This window comes from Salarias fasciatus, chromosome 9 (assembly GCF_902148845.1).
Source record: "Salarias fasciatus chromosome 9, fSalaFa1.1, whole genome shotgun sequence".
Taxonomy (NCBI): domain Eukaryota; kingdom Metazoa; phylum Chordata; class Actinopteri; order Blenniiformes; family Blenniidae; genus Salarias; species Salarias fasciatus.
Genome location: NC_043753.1, coordinates 10,137,950 through 10,157,486, shown reverse-complemented (window position 1 = coordinate 10,157,486; position 19,537 = coordinate 10,137,950). Strand labels below are relative to the sequence as shown.

Here is a 19,537-nt window from a genome sequence, read left to right as displayed (position 1 = left end):
TAGGTGAAAACAGAAATAAACCGTAACTGTATATTCGCTCTCTCAAATGATGAAATGTGCTACATAAAATACAGTGGACTATAATAATGTAAACTTAGAATAATCTACTATTTGAGTTTAACCCTCCCGAACTTATAAATTTGCACATGGGATCGGATATATGTGCATTAGACCTGACTGAGGTCAGCGGATCAGTGGGACTTAAAGCAGTAAATTAATATTTCAGACGCTTTTTCAGATGTTTAAATCTTATCTTCACTGCATGTATTAATATTACTTTTGATATTCGTGAACTTCAGATCAGATCAAACCTATGAGGAGACCGTTTTTCTGCAGTGGGAGGCGCGAACTGCATCATTCAACATTAAACCGAAAGTAAAGTCAAATGAGGAAATAAAAAAATCTCACCAGGCGGACGTGTGGCTCCGAGCGGATTCGGTAGAAACTCCGGCTAAGAAAACTTATCATATTTATCTCGTAGTTTCTATCTTTTGCTTCGTCATGTCAAAGGCGTCGACTCTGAGATTAAGCAGGGAGAATGCGGGGAAGGTGAGTCTGTCTTCATCACTGCGACCGACCACGAAGAAAGACGAGACGTGGAGAAAGTGATTTTGCGTTCTGGTGAAATGTCTGAAAACGTGGTGCTGGGTTAAAAAACTGAAAAGTTGGAGTTTGCTTGTGTCCGAACGGTCGATGGAAAGTCCCGATCTGCGGGAGGAAATCGAAAGTAAATCCAGCAGGTTTTTGGAAACGTGAATCAGCAGTTTGACCTGCTCTGTTTTGTGTCCTCAGGTGGAAAACTTCAGACAGTCTCTGTTCCGTCAGGTTTGTGGAGGATTTTATTTCCTTATTTCCTTTGTATTTTTTTTTTTTTTTTTTAATTTTGCAAACTTTTGAATATAAGTTGTGGGGTGAGGATCGCTTTACGCAATGGTTTTACGCAGAGATATAATGCACCCATTCATAACCAGTAACTTACTTTATGAGCTGTGTGGTTTCTTAGTTTTCTCTTAAAAACATTTTTAAAGTGAGGGGACCTTAAATGCACTTAACTCATTTTAATCTACCTTAGTAACACATATAAATGCAACCATCAGGAATTCACATCCCACAAACTGAATCCCAGAATTCCGTTTAAATGATCACCACTGATCACTATTGACTCTAAATCATCCCGTTTTCCTGTTTTGATATTTCCAGGCAGAGGATCTGTTCTGCAACTCCATCCCGCTGAAGATCATCCAGCTGGACGCTCTGCTCAAGGTTCAGCATCTCAGCCCTTCAGATCAGTGACCTCTGACCTGTCATTTGGAGTGCTCGTCTTTGTAATCCAGCTCATGGTTTTATCCATTGTTTGCCAGGATGAGGCCCTCAGCATCACAGACATGTCCTCGCTGCATGCTCCACTAGACATCCCCATCCCAGACCCTCCGGCCCCCGAAGACGAGGTGAGCCCCCGACACACGTGGTGCTTCTGAGAGAGGGTTTAATAGTGACAAAACTGCCCAGGAAAACTACAAATCTTTTCTTTTCTCTTCCAGGAAATGGAGACCGACAAGAATGAAGAAGAGGAGAAGAAGAAGAAGAAGAAAGGTAGGCGTGTTGTTTATTCAGTGTTTTTCATATTTTGCGTCGCACCTGGAAGCTTCAGCTCGACTCTGACGCTCCGCAGCGCCGAAGTGCGGCTTCATCAAGGGGAACGAGAAGATCATGATGATCCTGGACCGGGTGAAGCCGGAGATCGTGGCCCTCAGAGAGACCATCATCGCTGTAAGAGGAAACTCCGCCTCGCTCTGATTCTTGTGAATGCTTGTGTTCAAGCAGCTCGGTCATTACCTGTAAATCCGATCACATTTTCTGCAGTATTTATCCGTAAATTCAGTTTATTTCAGTTTATGCTCCTCTCTTTCTGAAGGTTTCCTGCTGGATTCAGTATCTCATTCCAAAAATAGAAGACGGAAATGACTTTGGGGTCGCCATCCAGGTAATGTTTTCTGCTTTTCTCATAAATCTCACTCTCCAATTTCATGTTTAAAACAAAAATGTGTAATTGTAAATGTGAACGCGTCATGCAAAATGCTATTTTCTGATTTCCCGGTCCCTCTTTTTAACTTCCAGGAGAAAATCTTGGAGAGAATCGCTGCAATAAAAACCAAAGTTGATGGTTTTCAGGGCTGCATCAACAAGTAGGTCAAACAAAAGCAATCTTATAGGCCAGAGGTCAAATTACCTTCTTTCAGTCACATCAAATCTTTGTGTGTCAGTTATTCAGTCATTAAAACAATAAAGCCTTAACTGTTTCCAGCGTGTGAAATAACAAAACACCTCCCTCTTCAGGTACTTTTTGGATCGGGGCGACACCATCGGCAAAGCGTCCAAAGAAACCCACGTGGTGAGTTTTCTCTGGAGACTCGTGTTTTCCTGTGAAAATCGGGACTTTTAACATTTTTCAGCAATAAAAAAACGTCACGAAAAATTAAAAAGGCCAATAAATGAAGGATAATGTCCACAAACTGAGAAATACTGAGGAATATCTACTGGGATTTTCACCATTTTGACACACTTCTATATTTTATTTATTACAAACTACCACTCTAAGATTTTCACAATGAGGCGATAATAATAGATGTAAATATATTATTTTTTTATATTCATATTTTAACTGGTATATATTGACACTACTTTAAGATTACCATGTCATTTGCATTTTAATGGAAATTCCCCTACAAATCAAACGTATTAACAGTATCTCAGTTTGAACGACTCCCCGAAACAATAGAAACCGTCGGTCTGATCACGTTTGAATGCTCCTCTTCACCCCGCAGATGGATTACCGCTTGCTGGTCCACGAGAAGGACGAGAGCATCTACTGTGAGATCAGGGTGATCGTGCTCGACATCCGCGGCTTCTACGTGAGTATCAGTCAGAGCAGACTCTTCACTTCATCACGAGGTGGGATTTTTCTCACGCGAGGAAAAATGGAACCCTGAACGTTCACGCTCTTCTCCTTCAGGCCGAGCTGTACGACATCATCTGCAAAAATCTGGAGAAGGTGACCAACCCGAAGGGCGAGGAGAAGTCGCCTATGTACTGAACCGGTTGGAGGAACCAGGGGGACAGATTCTACAATCCTCAATCAACTCTCACTCACACTTAACTCAGTTCGACCTTCTTCAGTCCAGTTAGCAGCAGCTTTCATCTCAGCTTTGTGTAACTCCACGTGTGGATTGCTGTGTGATTAAATAAAGGAACATTCATTTGTGGGATTCTCTGGTTTATTTGTAACTAAAAAAAGGCATGTGTGAGACACAGTCTCGTGAGAAATACTACAAAAATATTTTCCTTACTCAAAAGTCCACAAGGGGAAACAAACACAACAAAAATCACATCATTGAATCAATAAACACAAATATCCTCCCAGCATCCTGCCATCTTACACGTCCGGTCCTTCTCCTCCTGGGATGAGCTGCAGAAACACAACAGTCACACAGTGAAGTAAACAGCAGCAGAATGAGAGGTGGAACCAGCGTCCTGATGGTGTTACCATGGTGATGTTGTTTCCGTTGAGGAGGATCTGGTCCAGTTTGGTAATCCTCCGTCCCTCTGGTGTGAGTTCACTGCAGCAGAAATACTATTTAAAACACCAAATGCTGTAGCAAATCTGAAGAAAAGCAAGAGTGCGTACTTACAATTCTGTTACGTCCTCCAGGACCATGTCTGAAAGTCTGAGTTAGAGAAAACACAAAGGATGCTGGGAGAAATGAGACAGGGCTTTTGAAGAAAGGATACTGACGAAGTCGTCGAAACCCAGCAGGGTGCCCACGATCTCCTTATCGGTTTTCATCACGATGTGAATTCGAGAGCCGATACATTTGTCCACCAGCTCTGGAAAACGATTACACATGAATCAAATCAATTTTATGTATTGATCAACCTTAAATGTCTACAGCTTGTAAATGACCACATGTTGTATATTTGTGTTTATTTTCTCACTCTAGACTATGGATGTGAAAACATAAAGAAAATCTTTGGACATCAAAATGTGAACAAAACTTTATTTGCAGAGGTACATACAGGTGACCTGAAATAAATGGTAAGACCGTAATTCGTTAAAAGGACGAGATTACATTTTGGACATGCAGTTACTTGTGAAATATAAGTGGGAAAAATACAAGCTTTAAATCAAATAAGTTATTTAATTATGCGGTGAAAATCGGATGTATTATAGCTGCTAATATTAAACATTCTAACACTGTCAACCAATTACAAAGCTAGGAAATAGAGTCTTACGTCTCTTTTCAAACCACTTTTAAACCAACATTTAACGTTCTAGAACTCACACATTTAAAACTGTCAAACATTTTGAAACGTTGTCAATAATTATCCCACATCCTAAACTTTCACGCATTCATAAGCTGTCACATTGTAAAACTATCCAGTTTGAATCGAAGCGCTCCTCGTTAGCGGCACGCAGCGTAATGCTAACGCTAACTATCTAAAGTAGCTGTACTTCAGTCGGCTGCTGTCCCTACATTGACCCCAGAACTCGGGTGCCGTTGCTGATAGCGACAAATTTTGTGCGTAATGAGGTTAAATTCATAATAAATTAAAGGATTTACAGACCGAGAGGGAGCAACTGTGAAGGGTTCGTCGTTTGTGCGGCCGCCATGTTCGCTCTATTATCAGGCTCAACCAATCGAGTCAAGAAATTCACAAACAGACTAAACCAGTCGAACCTGGATAAAACCTCACAGAATAAGTTGTAACATTAAATGCAATATTTTATAGACATGTGTCTGAACTCCAAACACGTTGAAACATTTGCCGAAATCGTTTTTGAATGAACAAGTTACAGTTCTTCTCCACGGGGTGGCGCGTTTTTTGTCTTAGTAAATAGTGACGTAATGCCGTCAGTGACAAAGAGTAACAAATGCAATACAGATGTTTCACTACCAATATTTATTCAAGTCACTTTGTACTTAAAATTGAACAAGTCTCAAAATCTCAGACATAAACTTGGACTCACCAAGCACGAAGACTGACTTTGTTAATTTGATATCACTCTTATTAAATATCGATGTTTCAATCATGAAAACTAAAACATTTGACTGTGATTTCTTTCTCACACTCAGTAAACCTTTAGGAATTTGAAAAAAAAACTGAAAAGAACTGATACAGTCACTTTTTCATACACCTAATGCTTTTATTGAACCGCATTAAAATTTGTTTTCTTTGCAAATATGTTCATAGTAATATATGTGATGTCGTGACAAAATTTTGTAAAATTTTAAAGAAATCCAGAGGGAAATTGGTCGAATTTATTTATCTAATTATTTATTTTACAGGCAGTCCAAGCGGTTGATTAAACGAAAGCGGAAGTGTATCTCAGGTGTCTTTCTTGGCGTACTTCCGGTTCTGTGCTCATTGGGACGAAGCGGAAGAGAGAATCATCTCTGATCTGCGCGAGGCTGCTGCAGCTGTTGTGCTTTTGTTATTGTTTTGTTTGTGTTATTTCTCTCCGTTTCCCGGCTGTCACGGCGTCTCGGGGCTGAAAGGAGTTTTGGAGTATTGGTTTTGTGGACGTCGCTCCCCGGAGGGCCACTCACACTCTGCGGGCTGCTGGCTGGGATCCTCGCCGGAGCAGGAATGGAGTCTCCGGACAGAGAGGAGGCGAAGGGGCCGGTGCTGCACATCGTGGTGGTCGGATTTCACCACAAGAAGGGCTGTCAGGTGGGTAAACCTCCTAATTAGGCTCATCTAGAGCATCGATTCATGTTTGATCCATGTGATCAGCTGGCTGCAACTCTCAGTGCGGGGACAGTGTGATCCAGCAGGGATTTCACCTTTTAAATCCTAATAAACTGCAGTGAGATGCACGGAGAGGGCACCATCAGCTGTCCTGCGGGCTCTCCGGGTTATGTAACATCTTGGACATCTTTCCAGTTCACTGTATTCAACAGCAGCTCCTTTCAGGCTGCAGCCTGCAACTCTTTTGTTCCAGTTCACAGTCTGCAGCATCAACCCCAAACTCCAAATATCCCCAGATCCACGAGGAAAACATCCTGCCTCTGTAATACATGATGGAGCCCCATTCATTCAAACACCTCAAACAGGAGGCAGAACGTTTATCTTGTCAGAAATGATAAGAACCATGCAAATATGTCTCATCTATTGAAGCCATTATTTCATGATTCTGACTTCATAAAATATGGGAGTTGAATATTCACATGGTTTGGAAGCAACCCTTGAATCCAGTTTTGTTTTGTTTTGTTGTTTTTTTTTTGGTAGTTGATAACAAAAGATTTAACAATGACAAATAGAGTAAATTCAAGCCTTTTGCATGTGCAGATTTGTAGCTGCAATAATTTAGCAAGCAAATAATCACTTCAGTTTCAAGCAAAAAACAAAGCTCAAAGTAATTTGTTATGTAAGGGTTTCATGCATGCGTTTTGCATGTTTTTCTTATCCAGTCTCATTATATATATTGAATATTTGAGTATTTGATTTCTGTAAATGTTGGCACACATGCATAACATTTAGAAGATTTTGAATGAATTCAGAAGCTTGAAGTCAGAAGTTGCTAGATATCCATTAGTCTGCGTAACAGTAAGTAGTAACAGTTCTCCAACACATCAATTTATCTACAGCATATTAGATTTAATCCCGTTTAAAGCAAAGTTATAGAACACAGGGTTGTTTTTTGCTACTAATATGTGCGTTTTATAGGTTTTCTCATGCAGTTTTATTGCGATTAGGTTTTATTGTTCGGATAAAATAACAACTTTAACTGTGAGATCAGTGGGGAAATGGTTTGATCCTGTTTTCCCTCAAGCAGATGTTAAAGATAGTAAATAATTCATGACAAGATATTTTGCTCCTTGTTGTACTTCCTCTGTTTATATGTGCACATTAGTGTGAATATCTTTTCCCCTTGCATGTAATGTAAATATGGAGCAGCCAGTTTTCTGGCACATGATTGTGCTGCATGTGTGTGATTTTTATCAACACTTATGCAGATGATGTTAGTATTTTCACACACTTTGTAACTTCGTACTCCGCCTCTGACTGAGTTCTGTTACATGCACATCAGTCAGAATTTAGACTGGCCTTAGATCTCTGTATAAAATTTCTCATTATAAGGTTTTATTTTTCTTCTCAGGAGGATTGTTGTGTCTCTGAGTGAGGAATTTACTCATTAATGGCAATCAGAAGTGAAAATTTGAGGCATAAATCAAATCATAAATAAATGCAGACTTATGAAAAGTTTGGAGAAAAGGTGTTTTGTCCTATTTGGCTTTGCAGGATTTTAGATTCTTTGCTGCTTGCGTCCTGTTTCTGTGTTATTGTGTCATCGAACCTGCTGGTCGACATGCCAAAACACACACACGCACACACACACGCGCACGCACACACAAAAACACCTGCTAATTAGTGAGAGTGTTAAGATGTCTGGTCTCTGTTGTCGCCTCTTTTAAAAGCAACGACTGCCTCGAGTTGCTGCTCTCCATCTGTCAGAGAGAGCGGGGTCTCCGACTGGAGCCCCCCACAGAGAGCACACAGTGTGTGTATGTGTGTGTGTGTGTGTGTGTGTGTGTGTATGTGAGAGACGGTGCTGGTTATCTGATAGGGGTCAGTGATCTCCCGCTGGGCATCAGTAGATTGGGTTCCCGGCTCTTTAATCCAACTCTCCTCCTCCTCTTTATTCACTTGCTGTCCAGCTGCTGCGCTGAGAGCTGAACGCTCTGAAAACATTTGTATTTCTAATGAAACAAATTAGGGGTTACAAGCAGTAAATATGGTCACTTCCTCTCAAAGTTTAGTGAAAAAAAGTAAAAATCTGAATTTAGAGGCAGTAAAATGTCCCATAATGTCACATAGAAACACATAAAAACAGTAAAAGCTTAATTAAATACTGTAAAAAAGTATTTACACAAACGTTTTTCTTTGATAATTTGGTTAAAATAAAAAAAAAACTGCTAAATAAGAATTAGTATATGAAGCAAAAAGCGTAATGAACACACAATAAATAGATATAAAACAAAAATTCTTTAAAACAGCTATATATATTCAAATAGGCACATAAAGGTGTAGAAGATCAATTTTCTACTGTGAAATTGCTATTATTAATAAAATACATGAAATAATGTTTGTCTGAACTCCTTTTGTCTTCTCTGTAGTGAAAGTGAAGGATTGTTGCTGGTCGCCTCTCAGCTTGCATTAAAGGGCGAATGACATGTTTCATTAGAATTCCTGCAGGGCGTGCGAGGCGTTCAGGAACAGCAGGTTTTCGGGTTCATCTCGCCAGTGTCTCTAAACCGACTCTGGCCCAATGAAAAGGAGGACTGAAAAAACAGCTGAGTAAAGGCGATGAATGTGTCACGGGACGGTCTGTGGTTTGAAACGCGTTAGTGAGAACATCATGTGTGTGTGTGTGGTGTGAATACACACGATGGTACAGTGATGAGACCGTTTAAAGGGGAAGTGCTGTCATGGCTGCTTGTGGTCTCGGCCTGACATTTAAAGTTCACGGAGCGACGCTCCCTCTGTTCCGTCCCCAGGTGGAGTTCTCGTACCCGCCGCTGATGCCGGACGAGGGTCACGACAGCAACCTGCTGCCCGAGGAGTGGAAGTACCTGCCGTTCGTGGCTCTGCCCGACGGAGCGCACAACTACCAGGAGGGTAGGTCACCTGGGGTCACAGCAGGGGTCACAGGTGGCTTCTTGTCTTTTCCCACTTATGTTGTTTTCATTCTTCATTATTATGTTGGAGCAACGATGTTTATTCGTAAAATACAAAAACATTTAAAGATTTTCTCAATAAAAGCTGTAATCTGAGATTTCTGGAAACGCCCATCCGAGATGGTTTTTGAACACGTTAGTCAGCTCCACTGTGGGTTTTTTTGTTCTTTTGGGACGTCTGTGTTTGAAGTCCCGGCTGTGAAGGGAGAGTGCGGCGCTGCGGTCATGTGACGCTGCCATCCCGTGAAGACAAACAGCGGCAGCTGAGCCAAAGTTCACAGAGCAGGCGGGAAGGCGCAGATCCTCACTTCCTGCTCCCACCTGTCCAGTGAAACCAGTTCTTGTGTTTAGAAATGGAGAGTAATAGAACTCCTTTATCAAGAGTTTTTTTTTTTTTTTTTTTGATGTGCCAGTCACATGACCGGCCAAACAAGCAAAGAAAGTGGGAAGAATAGTCTGGAAAACACCCTTCTGTTAAAAAAACAGGACATATCACAGACATAAAACTGCTTCAGTGTTCATGCATATGGACCATTTCTGCTGTTCAAACATTTCTGAGAGAAATCTGCTCAGTTTAGAGACTTTTTGAGCTACATGTGGTGAAATGTGTGAGATTTAGGTTTGATTTAGTGAAAACAGAATGGATGTTTAACACTGATTCCAGTCTGGGGTGATTTATTTCAATAAGCAGTCTGTAAAGGGTCAGACGTAGCTGCTGTGTGTTTCTTCATCTTCTGGATGAAAGCTGATTAGAACAGAAACAACAGTGAGGTTTCAGGAAGAGCGACGTATTTGCTTGTTTTTTAAGCACAGTTTAATCTGAATTATGCTAAAGAAACAGAAAACAACCAAATCCCATTTGACCTGGAGTGGCCCTCTTTATTTAGTAAAGTGACTTATAAAACTATGGTTGTAGTTTCCCATGAATATATCGTTACAGTTGAGAATAATCTCTTGTTCTGGTGGTTTTGAAGCTTTCGTTCAAACCTTGCAGCCGTTATTTTGTTGTGAAAGTTGACCGATTGAACTGGAAGCCAGTTTTAGTGTGACTAAAACACAGATGTAGGTGCTGATGTTGTTGCTCAGTCGTGTTTCCTCCTCCACTGGCTGATGTTGTGACACTGGAGGGAGCTGGCTATAATCGGCTGCTGTGGAGAGCTGGAAACGGACCGCCGGCCTCCGGAGAGCAGCTTGTAAATGTTGGCTTCGTCTCACTGGTTTGTTTCCAGTTTGGCAGCCGAGGGAAGCGCCTGCTTTGAATCCCCCCCCCCTCACTCGGATGGCTCTGCTTCTCCTCAGCGGCGTCTCTGTGTTTGAGCTCCGTTCTCCCGCTTACATAATCACACTGTTCCAACTTGGCGTGTCTTTCTGTCAGGTGCACGCACGGATCAAAGCAGTGCAGCTTCTGCAGCGCTGGCTGAAACCCCCCCCCCCCCCCCAAACCCATTAATCTGTTTCTCCACCGCACTGCAAAACTCCTCATTAATTCTGCTGCAGGATTAGAAAGTGTGTGTGGACCACTGCGTTTTGACTCCACTGATGTTCTCCTCCTGCAGACACGGTGTTTTTCCACCTGCCGCCGCTCAGCGGGGACATGAAGTGCGTCTACGGCGTGTCCTGCTATCGACAAATAGAGGCTAAGGTCAGTCCAGAATGCACAATTTTAATTTAGAATTTGGGAAATTTCAGTTTTATTTCATTAATAACTGAAAGTGAAACTCCTTTGGTGGAACAGAAGTGCCACTGCAATGCAAAAGCTGCAACACGGAAGCAAAAGTTGCAAATCAAGAAAGAAAAACAGCTGCACTGATACAGAAATTCAACATGAAATCAAAAGCCACACCAAAAAACAATACACAACAAAAAACAGTGGAGAAATCTAAATCAATGCAAAAGCTGCAACACAGAAGTAGAAGTTGCATTGGTAGGAGTCAAACCACAAAATGGAAAAGACAAACTTTAGCACCAATTCTTCAGTCATAGTAATGTAGTACAGATTAAAAAAAACAACAACATGAAAGCAAAATTTGCGACACAAAATCCACATTAAGCGAAGCAGCAACGATAATGCCAAAACTCTTTTAGAACAAAAGTTGCAAAACAAATGCAAAAGTTACATGTACAAGAGCTCAATATGGAAGCAAAAGAGATACACAGGGATGCAAAATCCACAACAAAAAAACAGAAGAAAAAAAACCCCAATCTGAAAGTTGAACAGCAAATTAAAGAAGAAAAATCACAATGCATAGTTCCTAAATATCTATGCTGTACTTGTGCATTTAATACAAATGAAAGTTGCAGCTGAGAAGCAAAAGCTATGACATGAGAGTAAAAGTTGCAACGGATAGGTAGAAGTCAAACCACTGCAAAAGGACAACATGAAAGCAAAGGAGAAACTGAAATCAATGCAACAGCCACAGTACAGATGTTAAAGCTGCAACACTGATCCCAAAAAACTAGTATGAAAGCAAAATGTGAGAGAAAAAAATCCAAATGCAAAGACCACAGCATCAAATTAACTCTCAACACAATCACATAAAGCAATATTGGAACTGAAGTTGCAACACAGATCACAACATTGATGGCAAAAGATGTGACACTGATGTAGAAGCCACAACCTCAACACCAAAACCAACAAATCTGCAACATCAATGAAAAACAACAAGAATGCAAAATGAAAGCTAAATTTTCCACATGATTCCAAAACTTTAATTGATAAATAAAAAAAAATACCATAAAGCAAATGAGTCCAGCATGAGAGCAAAATAAGCAACGGCACCATCAATGACAAAACATTACAACAACAGCTGCACCACAAACGTAAATGCTGCAACATAAATGCCAAATCAACAAAGATATAAAAGTCACAACACAAATTTTGCAATAATAATTCAAAAACTGCTGAAAGACTTGCAAGAAACAAAAATCACTGCTAAGTTAGAAACCTTATTAGTTTAAAAACAAAACTTAAATAAATCAAATAGAAAAACAGCAACACAAATGCAGAAGTCGTAAAACCGCAGAACACAAGAATCACTTCAATAACAGTTAACAAAAAACAAGATGCATCTGCTGTTCGAAAGAAATCAAATCTGTGCAGAAATGATTGTAAATCTCCAGGAAACCAGATTAACGGCGGCAGTTCCATCTAGGGGGGGGAGGGGAACGGGGGGGTTCCCACGATGAGCGATGCTGCAGGAAGGATTCGGCGCCGACTTCCCTCCCGCTCCGTATTAACTGCATTTGCTGCGTCTGTCATCAGGCCCTGAAGGTCCGGCAGGCCGACGTCACCCGGGAGACGGTGCAGAAGAGCGTGTGCGTCCTCAGCCGGGTGGTGAGTCTGTCTCGTCTCCGGCTAAGACTGATCCAATCAAACCAGGAAGTCGCCGTGACCTCTGCAGCCACACGGGGGCAGATGACAGGAGCTGTTTGGATTTCCAGACGGAGAAGAACGAACCGAAGGTTGGATCCTGCCGGCGTTTTTTTGATTCGCTGTTTTTGTTGTTGTGTTTTCTGCGCAGCCTCTGTACGGTCTGCTCCAAGCCAAGCTGCAGCTCATCACGCACGCCTACTTCGAGGAGAAAGACTTTTCTCAGATCTCCATCCTGAAGGTGAGGAAACGCTCCGGCCTGGACGCTGCTTTTGCCTCCTGCCGTCATCGACCCCGCTGACCTCTGCTTGTCTTCGCAGGAGTTGTATGAACACATGAACGGTTCCCTGAGGGGCTCGTCTCTGGAGGGGTCGCAGGTTTATTTAGGTTCGTCTCATCGTCTTTTTGGATCTCTAAAATCAGACCGCTGGAGCTCTGTGTTGCTCTGTCGCTAATTTCATGAAGAAAAATGCTGAAGCTTTCTCCTCTGGGGGTAAATTCTTGCCTGCTTGTTGACGCTGGGTTTATCTCCTCTCCTCAGGGTTGTCTCCAAGAGATCTAATACTGCATTTCAGACACAAGGTGGGGAACTTTACAACACTGTTAAACACTAAAGTTCCGCCAAAGTCAGCATATTAATATATACTTTAATGTCTGCAGGTTCTCATCCTCTTCAAACTCATTCTGCTGGAGAAGAAGGTGAAGAAAGACTCATTCTTTTCTCCTTCACAGCCGCAGTTTGCTGCTTTGAGAACAGGAGTTCTGAATATTCTGGTTTTAATGTCTGCAGGTCCTGTTCTATGTGTCTCCAGTCAACAGACTCGTGGGAGCCCTGATGACGGTTTTATCGCTGTTTCCAGGTCAGCAACTCAAAAAATAACTACTCGCTCTTGTTTTTTTTTAGACATCAGGCAGAAAAAAAATGTGTTTCGAATGACAGGAGTTTCTGTTCTGTGCAGGTATGATCGAACACGGTCTGGTGGACTCGTCCCACTACCGGCCGAGGGGCAGCCTGTCGGAGGACCCGGGTCTGGTGGAGAGCGTCTCGGGAGCCGAGGAGTTCGTCTCCGTGTCCGTCACCGACCTCGCCGGCGCCTCCCTGGAGCTGGAGGGGGCGGAGCCGGCCCGGCCCGCCTCCGCAGACAACAACCACCTCAAGCCGCCGTCCCGCAGCTCTCCGGACTCGTCCGAGAGCGACTGGGAGACCCTGGACCCCAGCGTGCTGGAGGAGGGCGGCCCCAAAGAGGAGGCGGCAGCGGCGGCGGCGGCGGCGGACCTCCAGCCGGACGCCTTTGACTCCGAGTCCGGGACGCCCATCACCGTGCAGCCGCAGGCGGCCGGCGAGCAGAACGTCACCCAGGGGCTGGTGTCGGGTCTGGAGGAGGACCAGCACGGCCTGCCGCTCGCCATCTTCACCAAGGTATCTCCCACAATGCAACAGCTCCCATCCAACTCTGAAGAGAAAGGTGTCTTTTGAACCAGCTTGGTAATATGAATCAAGTAGGGTGGAGTTCACCGTGCCGTTGTGTTTGCCCTCGTTGCCAGGGTTACCTGTGCCTGCCCTACATGGCTCTGCAGCAGCATCACCTCCTGTCGGACGTGACGGTGCGAGGCTTCGTTGCCGGGGCGACCAACATCCTGTTCAGGCAGCAGCGGCACCTCAGCGACGCCATCGTGGAGGTGAGTCCAGAACCGTTACACCCCCCCCCCAACCGTTCTCTGGGCCCCAGCGCTGAGCGCTTCTCGCCGCCGCAGGTGGAGGAGGCCCGCATCCAGATCCAGGACCCCGAGCTGAGGAAGACCCTCGCCCTGACTACGGCCGACCTTCGCTTCGCCGACTACCTGGTCAAACACGTGACGGAGAACCGGGACGACGTCTTCCTGGACGGCACGGGCTGGGAGGGCGGCGACGAGTGGATCCGGGCGCAGTTCACCCTCTACCTCCACTCCTTACTGTCCTCCACACTGCAGCAGGGTGAGAGACCGCCACAGACCGCCACAGACCGCCACAGACCGCCACAGACCGCCACAGACCCCCACAGACCGCCACAGACCGCCACAGACCCCCACAGACCCCCACAGACCGCCACAGCTTCTATAGATAATCAGAACCAAATAACAGCTCCTTTTTTCACTTCTACTGGACAAACAGCAAAAAAAAAAAATTAAAACTTAAGTTGATTTTATTAAAAAAATTCAGTTTCAACAACAAAACTGTGACTGTTCAGCATGATAATGTAGATCGGCTCAGTTGAGCCTGGTTCACTCTCTGTTTACCTCAGTTTTGCTACATTAATTTATGTTACATTATCGTATTTTGGCATAGTTCCACCCTTGTTGTTCTAGATTATTTTAGTGGAACCCAGTTCCTCTTTTGTTATTCTAGACGAGTTGAGTTTATCTCCTCCCATCACCGTGTACCTAAACTTTTCTTTTAACTTTTGAAGACATCCTGCAACTTTCCAGAATTCTTTTATTCTGCAGCGTTTTAAAAACTCCTGTGTTTTATAGTTAAAGGTGCTGTAGGCAGGATTTTGCTAGACAATGCTAATTTTTCTGCATTTTCTTTGGATTAAATGTTAGAGTATCCATTGATAATCCTTTAGGAGTGTAGCATAACTGCACTACCGCGAGGGCACAGCGTTTCCATCTGTCTCTGTTCTGAGCTGAAAAGGAATCTCGACAGCTCCAGGTATCTTTGACCAATCAGAAGAGCCCATGAGACTTTAACCATGATTGGTCGAGGGGGGTACGTCAGTTCTTGTGGGAGGGGCTTAACTTGCGTAAGGGCGTGATGTCAGAGAAAACAGGACAGGATTGGCTGTGCTGGGTTTCAAATCACCATCTTAGATGGGTCAAATCGCCATCTTGCTTAGGTAACCCTAAGCAAGATGGCGGAGATGCGGAATCCTGCCTACAGCACATTTAAAGTTCATTACAGAAGCCAGCTGGATGGTTTTAATGGTAGAGAGAGGAGAGAACATGATCATTTCCACATTAATGTGGCTTGAAACAGCTGATCGATCTGCGCTGACTGTTCCAGACAACGAGAGGCTGCTGGCAGATTACGGAGCTCCTTTCATCACGGCGTGGAAGATCACCCACAACTACCGGGTGTGGTGCAGCAACAAGCACCCCGGCATGACCGCCATCACCCCAGGGTGAGGGTTGCACACACACACACACACACACACACACACACACACACACACACACACACACACACACACACACACACACACACACACACACACACTGAAGCTCTCAGCTTCACAGGAGATAGATGGATGGGTGGATGTTTATAAACCGAAATGTGACTCGGTGCTCGTCTTTTTTCTGTTGCAGTCATCCGTTCCAGGGACAGTACAGCGTCGCTGACGTCAAGCTACGGCTCTCACAGTGAGTCTTCATTCATTCATTCATTCATTCATTCATTCATTCGGGACTCCTCCTGCTGAGAAACTTCCAGACAGACAGGCTTAATCAAGTAAAAACAGTTTTTGTCCCTACAAACTCAGCCTGCTGCTGCCCCCTGGTGGATGTAAAGAGGAACAGCAGCTGCACTTCAACAGGAAGGATGAACAGTTCTTCATGAGCTTTTATTTTAAAAAAAAGAAAGAAAGAAAGGGTTGAGGGATTAAATTATTATCACTACTACTGCTAACAGTGTTTAATAGTTCAAAATGATGACGTGAAATAATTGAGAAAAAACATTCTTTCGAATGGATTTGAAAACATTTTTGTTTCTTTCTCATTTTATTCTTTCTCTCATTTTACATTTAAATTTTCTTTTTATTCCTCTCTTTCTGTTTTGTTAATTTGTTTTTTTCTTTTCCTTTTTTCTTTCTTTTACCTTTTTATTTGTTTGATTCTCTCATTTGTTTTTCTTTCTCTCTCAAACAACAGAGTAAAGCAAAACAAAGTTTCTTAAAGAAAAATATCTTCACTTTCATGACAATATTTCTGTTTATTCAGTTTTTTTTTTACTCAGACATGTTACAATCTGAACTAGTTGGTCAATTATTAATTGAAAAAAGAGTATGTGGTCCTCCTGATTGCTGTAAAGCGGTGGAGGTTGGAGGGTTGGCTCAGTGTGTGGATGGCAGTGCTGCAGGCGTTTCCTCCTCCTCAGCCTCCAGCGGTTCCATCGCCGTCCTGCTGCAGCGTGTTCCTCCTTCACGTTGTGTTTGCGGACAGATTTAGGCCGCCGGGTGGGCCGGGGGTTGTTCCCGGGGCTTGTTCGCGGTGGGTCTCGTGTCGGCCGTTCATTCTGAAAAACTGAGCCGCAGACTCCGGCGGGCCGCCGCTCCGGTTTCATTCCAGGAAGCGAGGACGAAAGGCGACTCCGTCCACAGCTGGAGTGTACGGTTTCACCTCAGATCAATGGACCCCAAACACACACACACACACACACACACACACAGTCTTGTATTTCTATCCTTGTGGGGACCGTCCATTGACTCCCATTCATGTCTAGCCCCTAACCCTGACCCTTACCCTAACCCTAACCCACACCACAACAAAGCCTAACCCTAAAGAAATGTTTTTGCACTTTTACTTTTTTCAGTAACAACAACATGGTCAAGAAAACACTGTTTCTCCTACTTAGGACCGGAAAAAGGTCCCCACAAGGCACGTCGTTCCACGTTTTGCTATCCTTGTGGGGACGTTTGGCCCCAACAAGGATAGAAATACAAGAACACACACACACACACACACACACACACACACACACACACACACACACACAGATTAGTGTGACAGCACGACGTCCAATCACATGACCGGACACATTCCTTTTTTTTTTTAAAGTTTGTGTTTGAAAACTTGAGCTGAACTGATCAAACTCTTTAATAAACTGAAATAACTCTTAAAATAATCAAACAAACCCTGAAGTGAAAAAAACAAAAACTTTGATATTTCTGTCATAAATAGATATTTTTATGCATGTATATACGATTGATGCAGGTCATTTAAAACTGGAGTTTTTCAGCATTGAATTCAGTTTTTCAGGGGGGGAATAAGAAAATTCTTTTTGAAAAATGTCCCAATAACTTCATTAGAATTTTCTGGATTCAGGGAAAAGGGCATGTTTAAGGAAAACCCTCTATGCTTTACAGCTTTGATTTCAATATTCACTTTTTAAACACAGAAAATATTTCTCATTTCTGCTTTAATTTTAGTTATGAGATAAGAAACGGTGGGAAAAACACACAGAACCATGATCTTAATTCGGCCTCGCGTCTTTCCTTTGTGATCGAACCTCTGGTGTGATTAGACTTGCTGTTTGTGCGTCCGGGACTTTCCTCAGAAACGTCCTCCCCTCCTGCAGCAGTAAACACCAACATGTTTTCCTGCAACCTGAGACAGACAGGAGGGGGGTGGGGGGTCCGGGGGGGGGGGTCTGAAGGGAGTCCGTGGGGTTATTGGGCCAGACGGTGAATCCCGCTTGTCAGCGAGCTGCTCGGGAGGATAAATAAAAGAAAAAAAGGCGGAGGACTCCCTCTGTACTTCACTCCCTCTGAGTGTGTGTGTGAGTGACGTTCACACTGTTCCTCACTGCTGATGATGAAACATCAGATGTGCAGAAATAGTGAAAGTCCTGATTGACCCTCTCTGATTGATCGGAAGTTTGTCCCCCCTGCGTTGGGCTGTGCTCAGAGCGAAGCTTGTGGGACTCGAACCGGGGACCCGCTGCCCATGCTGACACTGTGTTTCTTCTGCAGCTCAGTGCAGAACAGCGAGAGGGGGAAGAAGATCGGGAACGCCATGATGACCACCAGCAGGAGCATGGTGCAGACCGGGAAGGCCGTGGGTAAGCACACACACACACACACACGCACACACACACTCACACAGAGTTCATCTTGTCTGTGTCTATCCGCTCAGGTCAGTCAGTGGGCGGAGCTTTGACCAGCGCCAAGTCGGCCATGTCTTCCTGGTTCTCCACGCTGGCGCAGCCCGCCCCCATCACCTCGCCCGAGGCCCAGGAGCCGCCCTCCGAGGTCAAACCGTGACTCCGTCCGCAGGCCGTCCAGTGACGGTGTGGCGGCGGTGGCGGCGGCGTCCGCAGGCGTCACACGGGAAATCCCAGCCAGGAGGGGGAAAGAAAAAAAAAAAATGAAACTGATCTCCTGATGGGATATTCTGCACCTCTGGTACTTTCCCTGTGCGGTCCAAATACACTGTGACAATGAAGATGCTGTGTGAGCGAGCGCGCGTGTGTGTGTGTGTGTGTGTGTGTGAGTGTGTGAGCGTTATGTGGATCCCAGGGTCGGGCAGAAACAGCATGAACATTTTACGGTTACTATTTAAAGGTCACTGTGACTCCAGTTGTTCAGTGCGTCTGTGGTAACACTGTGGTTGTTGATATGTGAACAGTCTGAATTTATTTCCCACAATTCAGTTGAACAAATTGGTTGATTTTTCACTTTTTGTTATTTCCATTAAAAAGTTGCTATAAAAGTTCAGCCAATCAAAGTCAAAACATGCTAAAAGCTCATTTTCCCCTTGTTTAAAGGGCAGTACAATGTTTCCAGATGATTCCGTTTTGTAGCCTGATGAATGTTTTCACAATAAAAGCTTAAATCGTAACTTTATTAGGCTCCCAGTCAAAATTGGCAAATAAATCTTAAACAAAATAATAGGGAAATTAGAAAAAAAATCACATCAGGATTAAAAATGGTTAACATGACATAAAATGAATTGTACAGTTACTTTTTGTTGAAAACATCCCACATGAAAGTTTCAGTGACTCTGGCATTACCACAAATACTGCAAATATTTTTTTTAATGAGCTCATGAACAATAAAAGATTATCATCCAAATGCTAATTTTGGTATGCTTATTCATAATTAAATGATTAATGAATGTCTTTACTACTGTAATAATCTGCTATTGGCATTACACTAAAGATGGAGAAACAATTAGCATGCTAACTTTGTTAGCAAGCGCTACACTGACATGACTAACTTTAGTTTTAAACAAAAGTTAGCCTCGGCTGCTTAACTCGTTAAAAAGAACTGACAGTTTTACTACACTGCGTGGTTGGCCTATGGACAAAATGTGTCAAAATTGCATTAATCCTTTTTTTTTCTGAAGTTGTGTTTAAATTGAGACAGTTTGCTCAACAAAATTTAATCCCAAGCATAATAAAGACTTTACTCACCGCTGCTAAATCCATCGTACATGTATATTCGGCTTTCATTTTCTGTATTCTGAATTTTCTATTTGAATTAAAGCCAAGTTAGTTTGGTTTGCTGACTTAAAGATCCAAATGCACTATTTTAGAACATGTAGCTAACTAGAAAATTTGATACCTATGACTTGCTAATGCTAATTTCTAGCTTTTAAAGATTGTTTATAGTGTCGATACCTTGAAGAAATCTTCTGAATATTTTGCTATTTCCTGATAATATCAAATATCAAT

The 19,537-nt window shown here is 43.3% G+C and overlaps 3 protein-coding genes across 3 annotated transcripts; 2 read left to right on the top strand and 1 right to left on the bottom strand.

Moving 5' to 3' along the window:
- Positions 1-362: 362 nt before the first annotated feature.
- Positions 363-3,266, top strand: psme2 (proteasome activator subunit 2). Its single transcript, XM_030099626.1, has 11 exons — positions 363-549; positions 793-825; positions 1,201-1,263; positions 1,362-1,448; positions 1,542-1,593; positions 1,673-1,770; positions 1,916-1,984; positions 2,119-2,186; positions 2,338-2,392; positions 2,826-2,912; positions 3,014-3,266. The coding sequence occupies exons 1-11, from the start codon at positions 502-504 to the stop codon at positions 3,092-3,094; spliced, it is 741 nt and encodes a 246-aa protein (XP_029955486.1). The 5' UTR covers positions 363-501; the 3' UTR covers positions 3,095-3,266.
- lsm5 (LSM5 homolog, U6 small nuclear RNA and mRNA degradation associated) lies at positions 3,261-4,701 on the bottom strand. Its single transcript, XM_030099627.1, has 5 exons — positions 4,624-4,701; positions 3,790-3,885; positions 3,690-3,717; positions 3,545-3,617; positions 3,261-3,466 (listed from the first exon to the last, which is right to left on the bottom strand). The coding sequence occupies exons 1-5, from the start codon at positions 4,667-4,669 to the stop codon at positions 3,434-3,436; spliced, it is 276 nt and encodes a 91-aa protein (XP_029955487.1). The 5' UTR covers positions 4,670-4,701; the 3' UTR covers positions 3,261-3,433.
- A 726-nt stretch (positions 4,702-5,427) lies between these two features.
- avl9 (AVL9 homolog (S. cerevisiase)) lies at positions 5,428-18,291 on the top strand. The gene is made up of 16 exons (XM_030099889.1): positions 5,428-5,730; positions 8,559-8,679; positions 10,295-10,380; positions 12,001-12,072; positions 12,260-12,349; positions 12,429-12,495; positions 12,650-12,690; positions 12,769-12,807; positions 12,899-12,968; positions 13,068-13,528; positions 13,654-13,788; positions 13,864-14,083; positions 15,152-15,269; positions 15,454-15,507; positions 17,835-17,923; positions 17,998-18,291. The coding sequence occupies exons 1-16, from the start codon at positions 5,647-5,649 to the stop codon at positions 18,123-18,125; spliced, it is 1,875 nt and encodes a 624-aa protein (XP_029955749.1). The 5' UTR covers positions 5,428-5,646; the 3' UTR covers positions 18,126-18,291.
- The last annotated feature ends 1,246 nt before the right edge of the window (positions 18,292-19,537 follow it).

Excerpts from the sequence above, each read along its gene's own strand:
- psme2 (XM_030099626.1), top strand. The coding sequence starts at position 502 with ATGTCAAAGGCGTCGACTCTGAGATTAAGCAGGGAGAATGCGGGGAAG. Across the intron at positions 826-1,200 it reads GACAGTCTCTGTTCCGTCAG|GCAGAGGATCTGTTCTGCAA; the intron begins GTTTGTGGAGGA and ends TGATATTTCCAG. Across the intron at positions 2,393-2,825 it reads CGTCCAAAGAAACCCACGTG|ATGGATTACCGCTTGCTGGT; the intron begins GTGAGTTTTCTC and ends TTCACCCCGCAG.
- lsm5 (XM_030099627.1), bottom strand. The coding sequence starts at position 4,669 with ATGGCGGCCGCACAAACGACGAACCCTTCACAGTTGCTCCCTCTCG. Across the intron at positions 3,718-3,789 it reads GGGTTTCGACGACTTCGTCA|ACATGGTCCTGGAGGACGTA; the intron begins GTATCCTTTCTT and ends TCAGACTTTCAG. Across the intron at positions 3,618-3,689 it reads CTGGAGGACGTAACAGAATT|TGAACTCACACCAGAGGGAC; the intron begins GTAAGTACGCAC and ends TTTCTGCTGCAG.
- avl9 (XM_030099889.1), top strand. The coding sequence starts at position 5,647 with ATGGAGTCTCCGGACAGAGAGGAGGCGAAGGGGCCGGTGCTGCACATC. Across the intron at positions 8,680-10,294 it reads AGCGCACAACTACCAGGAGG|ACACGGTGTTTTTCCACCTG; the intron begins GTAGGTCACCTG and ends CTCCTCCTGCAG. Across the intron at positions 12,691-12,768 it reads TACTGCATTTCAGACACAAG|GTTCTCATCCTCTTCAAACT; the intron begins GTGGGGAACTTT and ends TAATGTCTGCAG.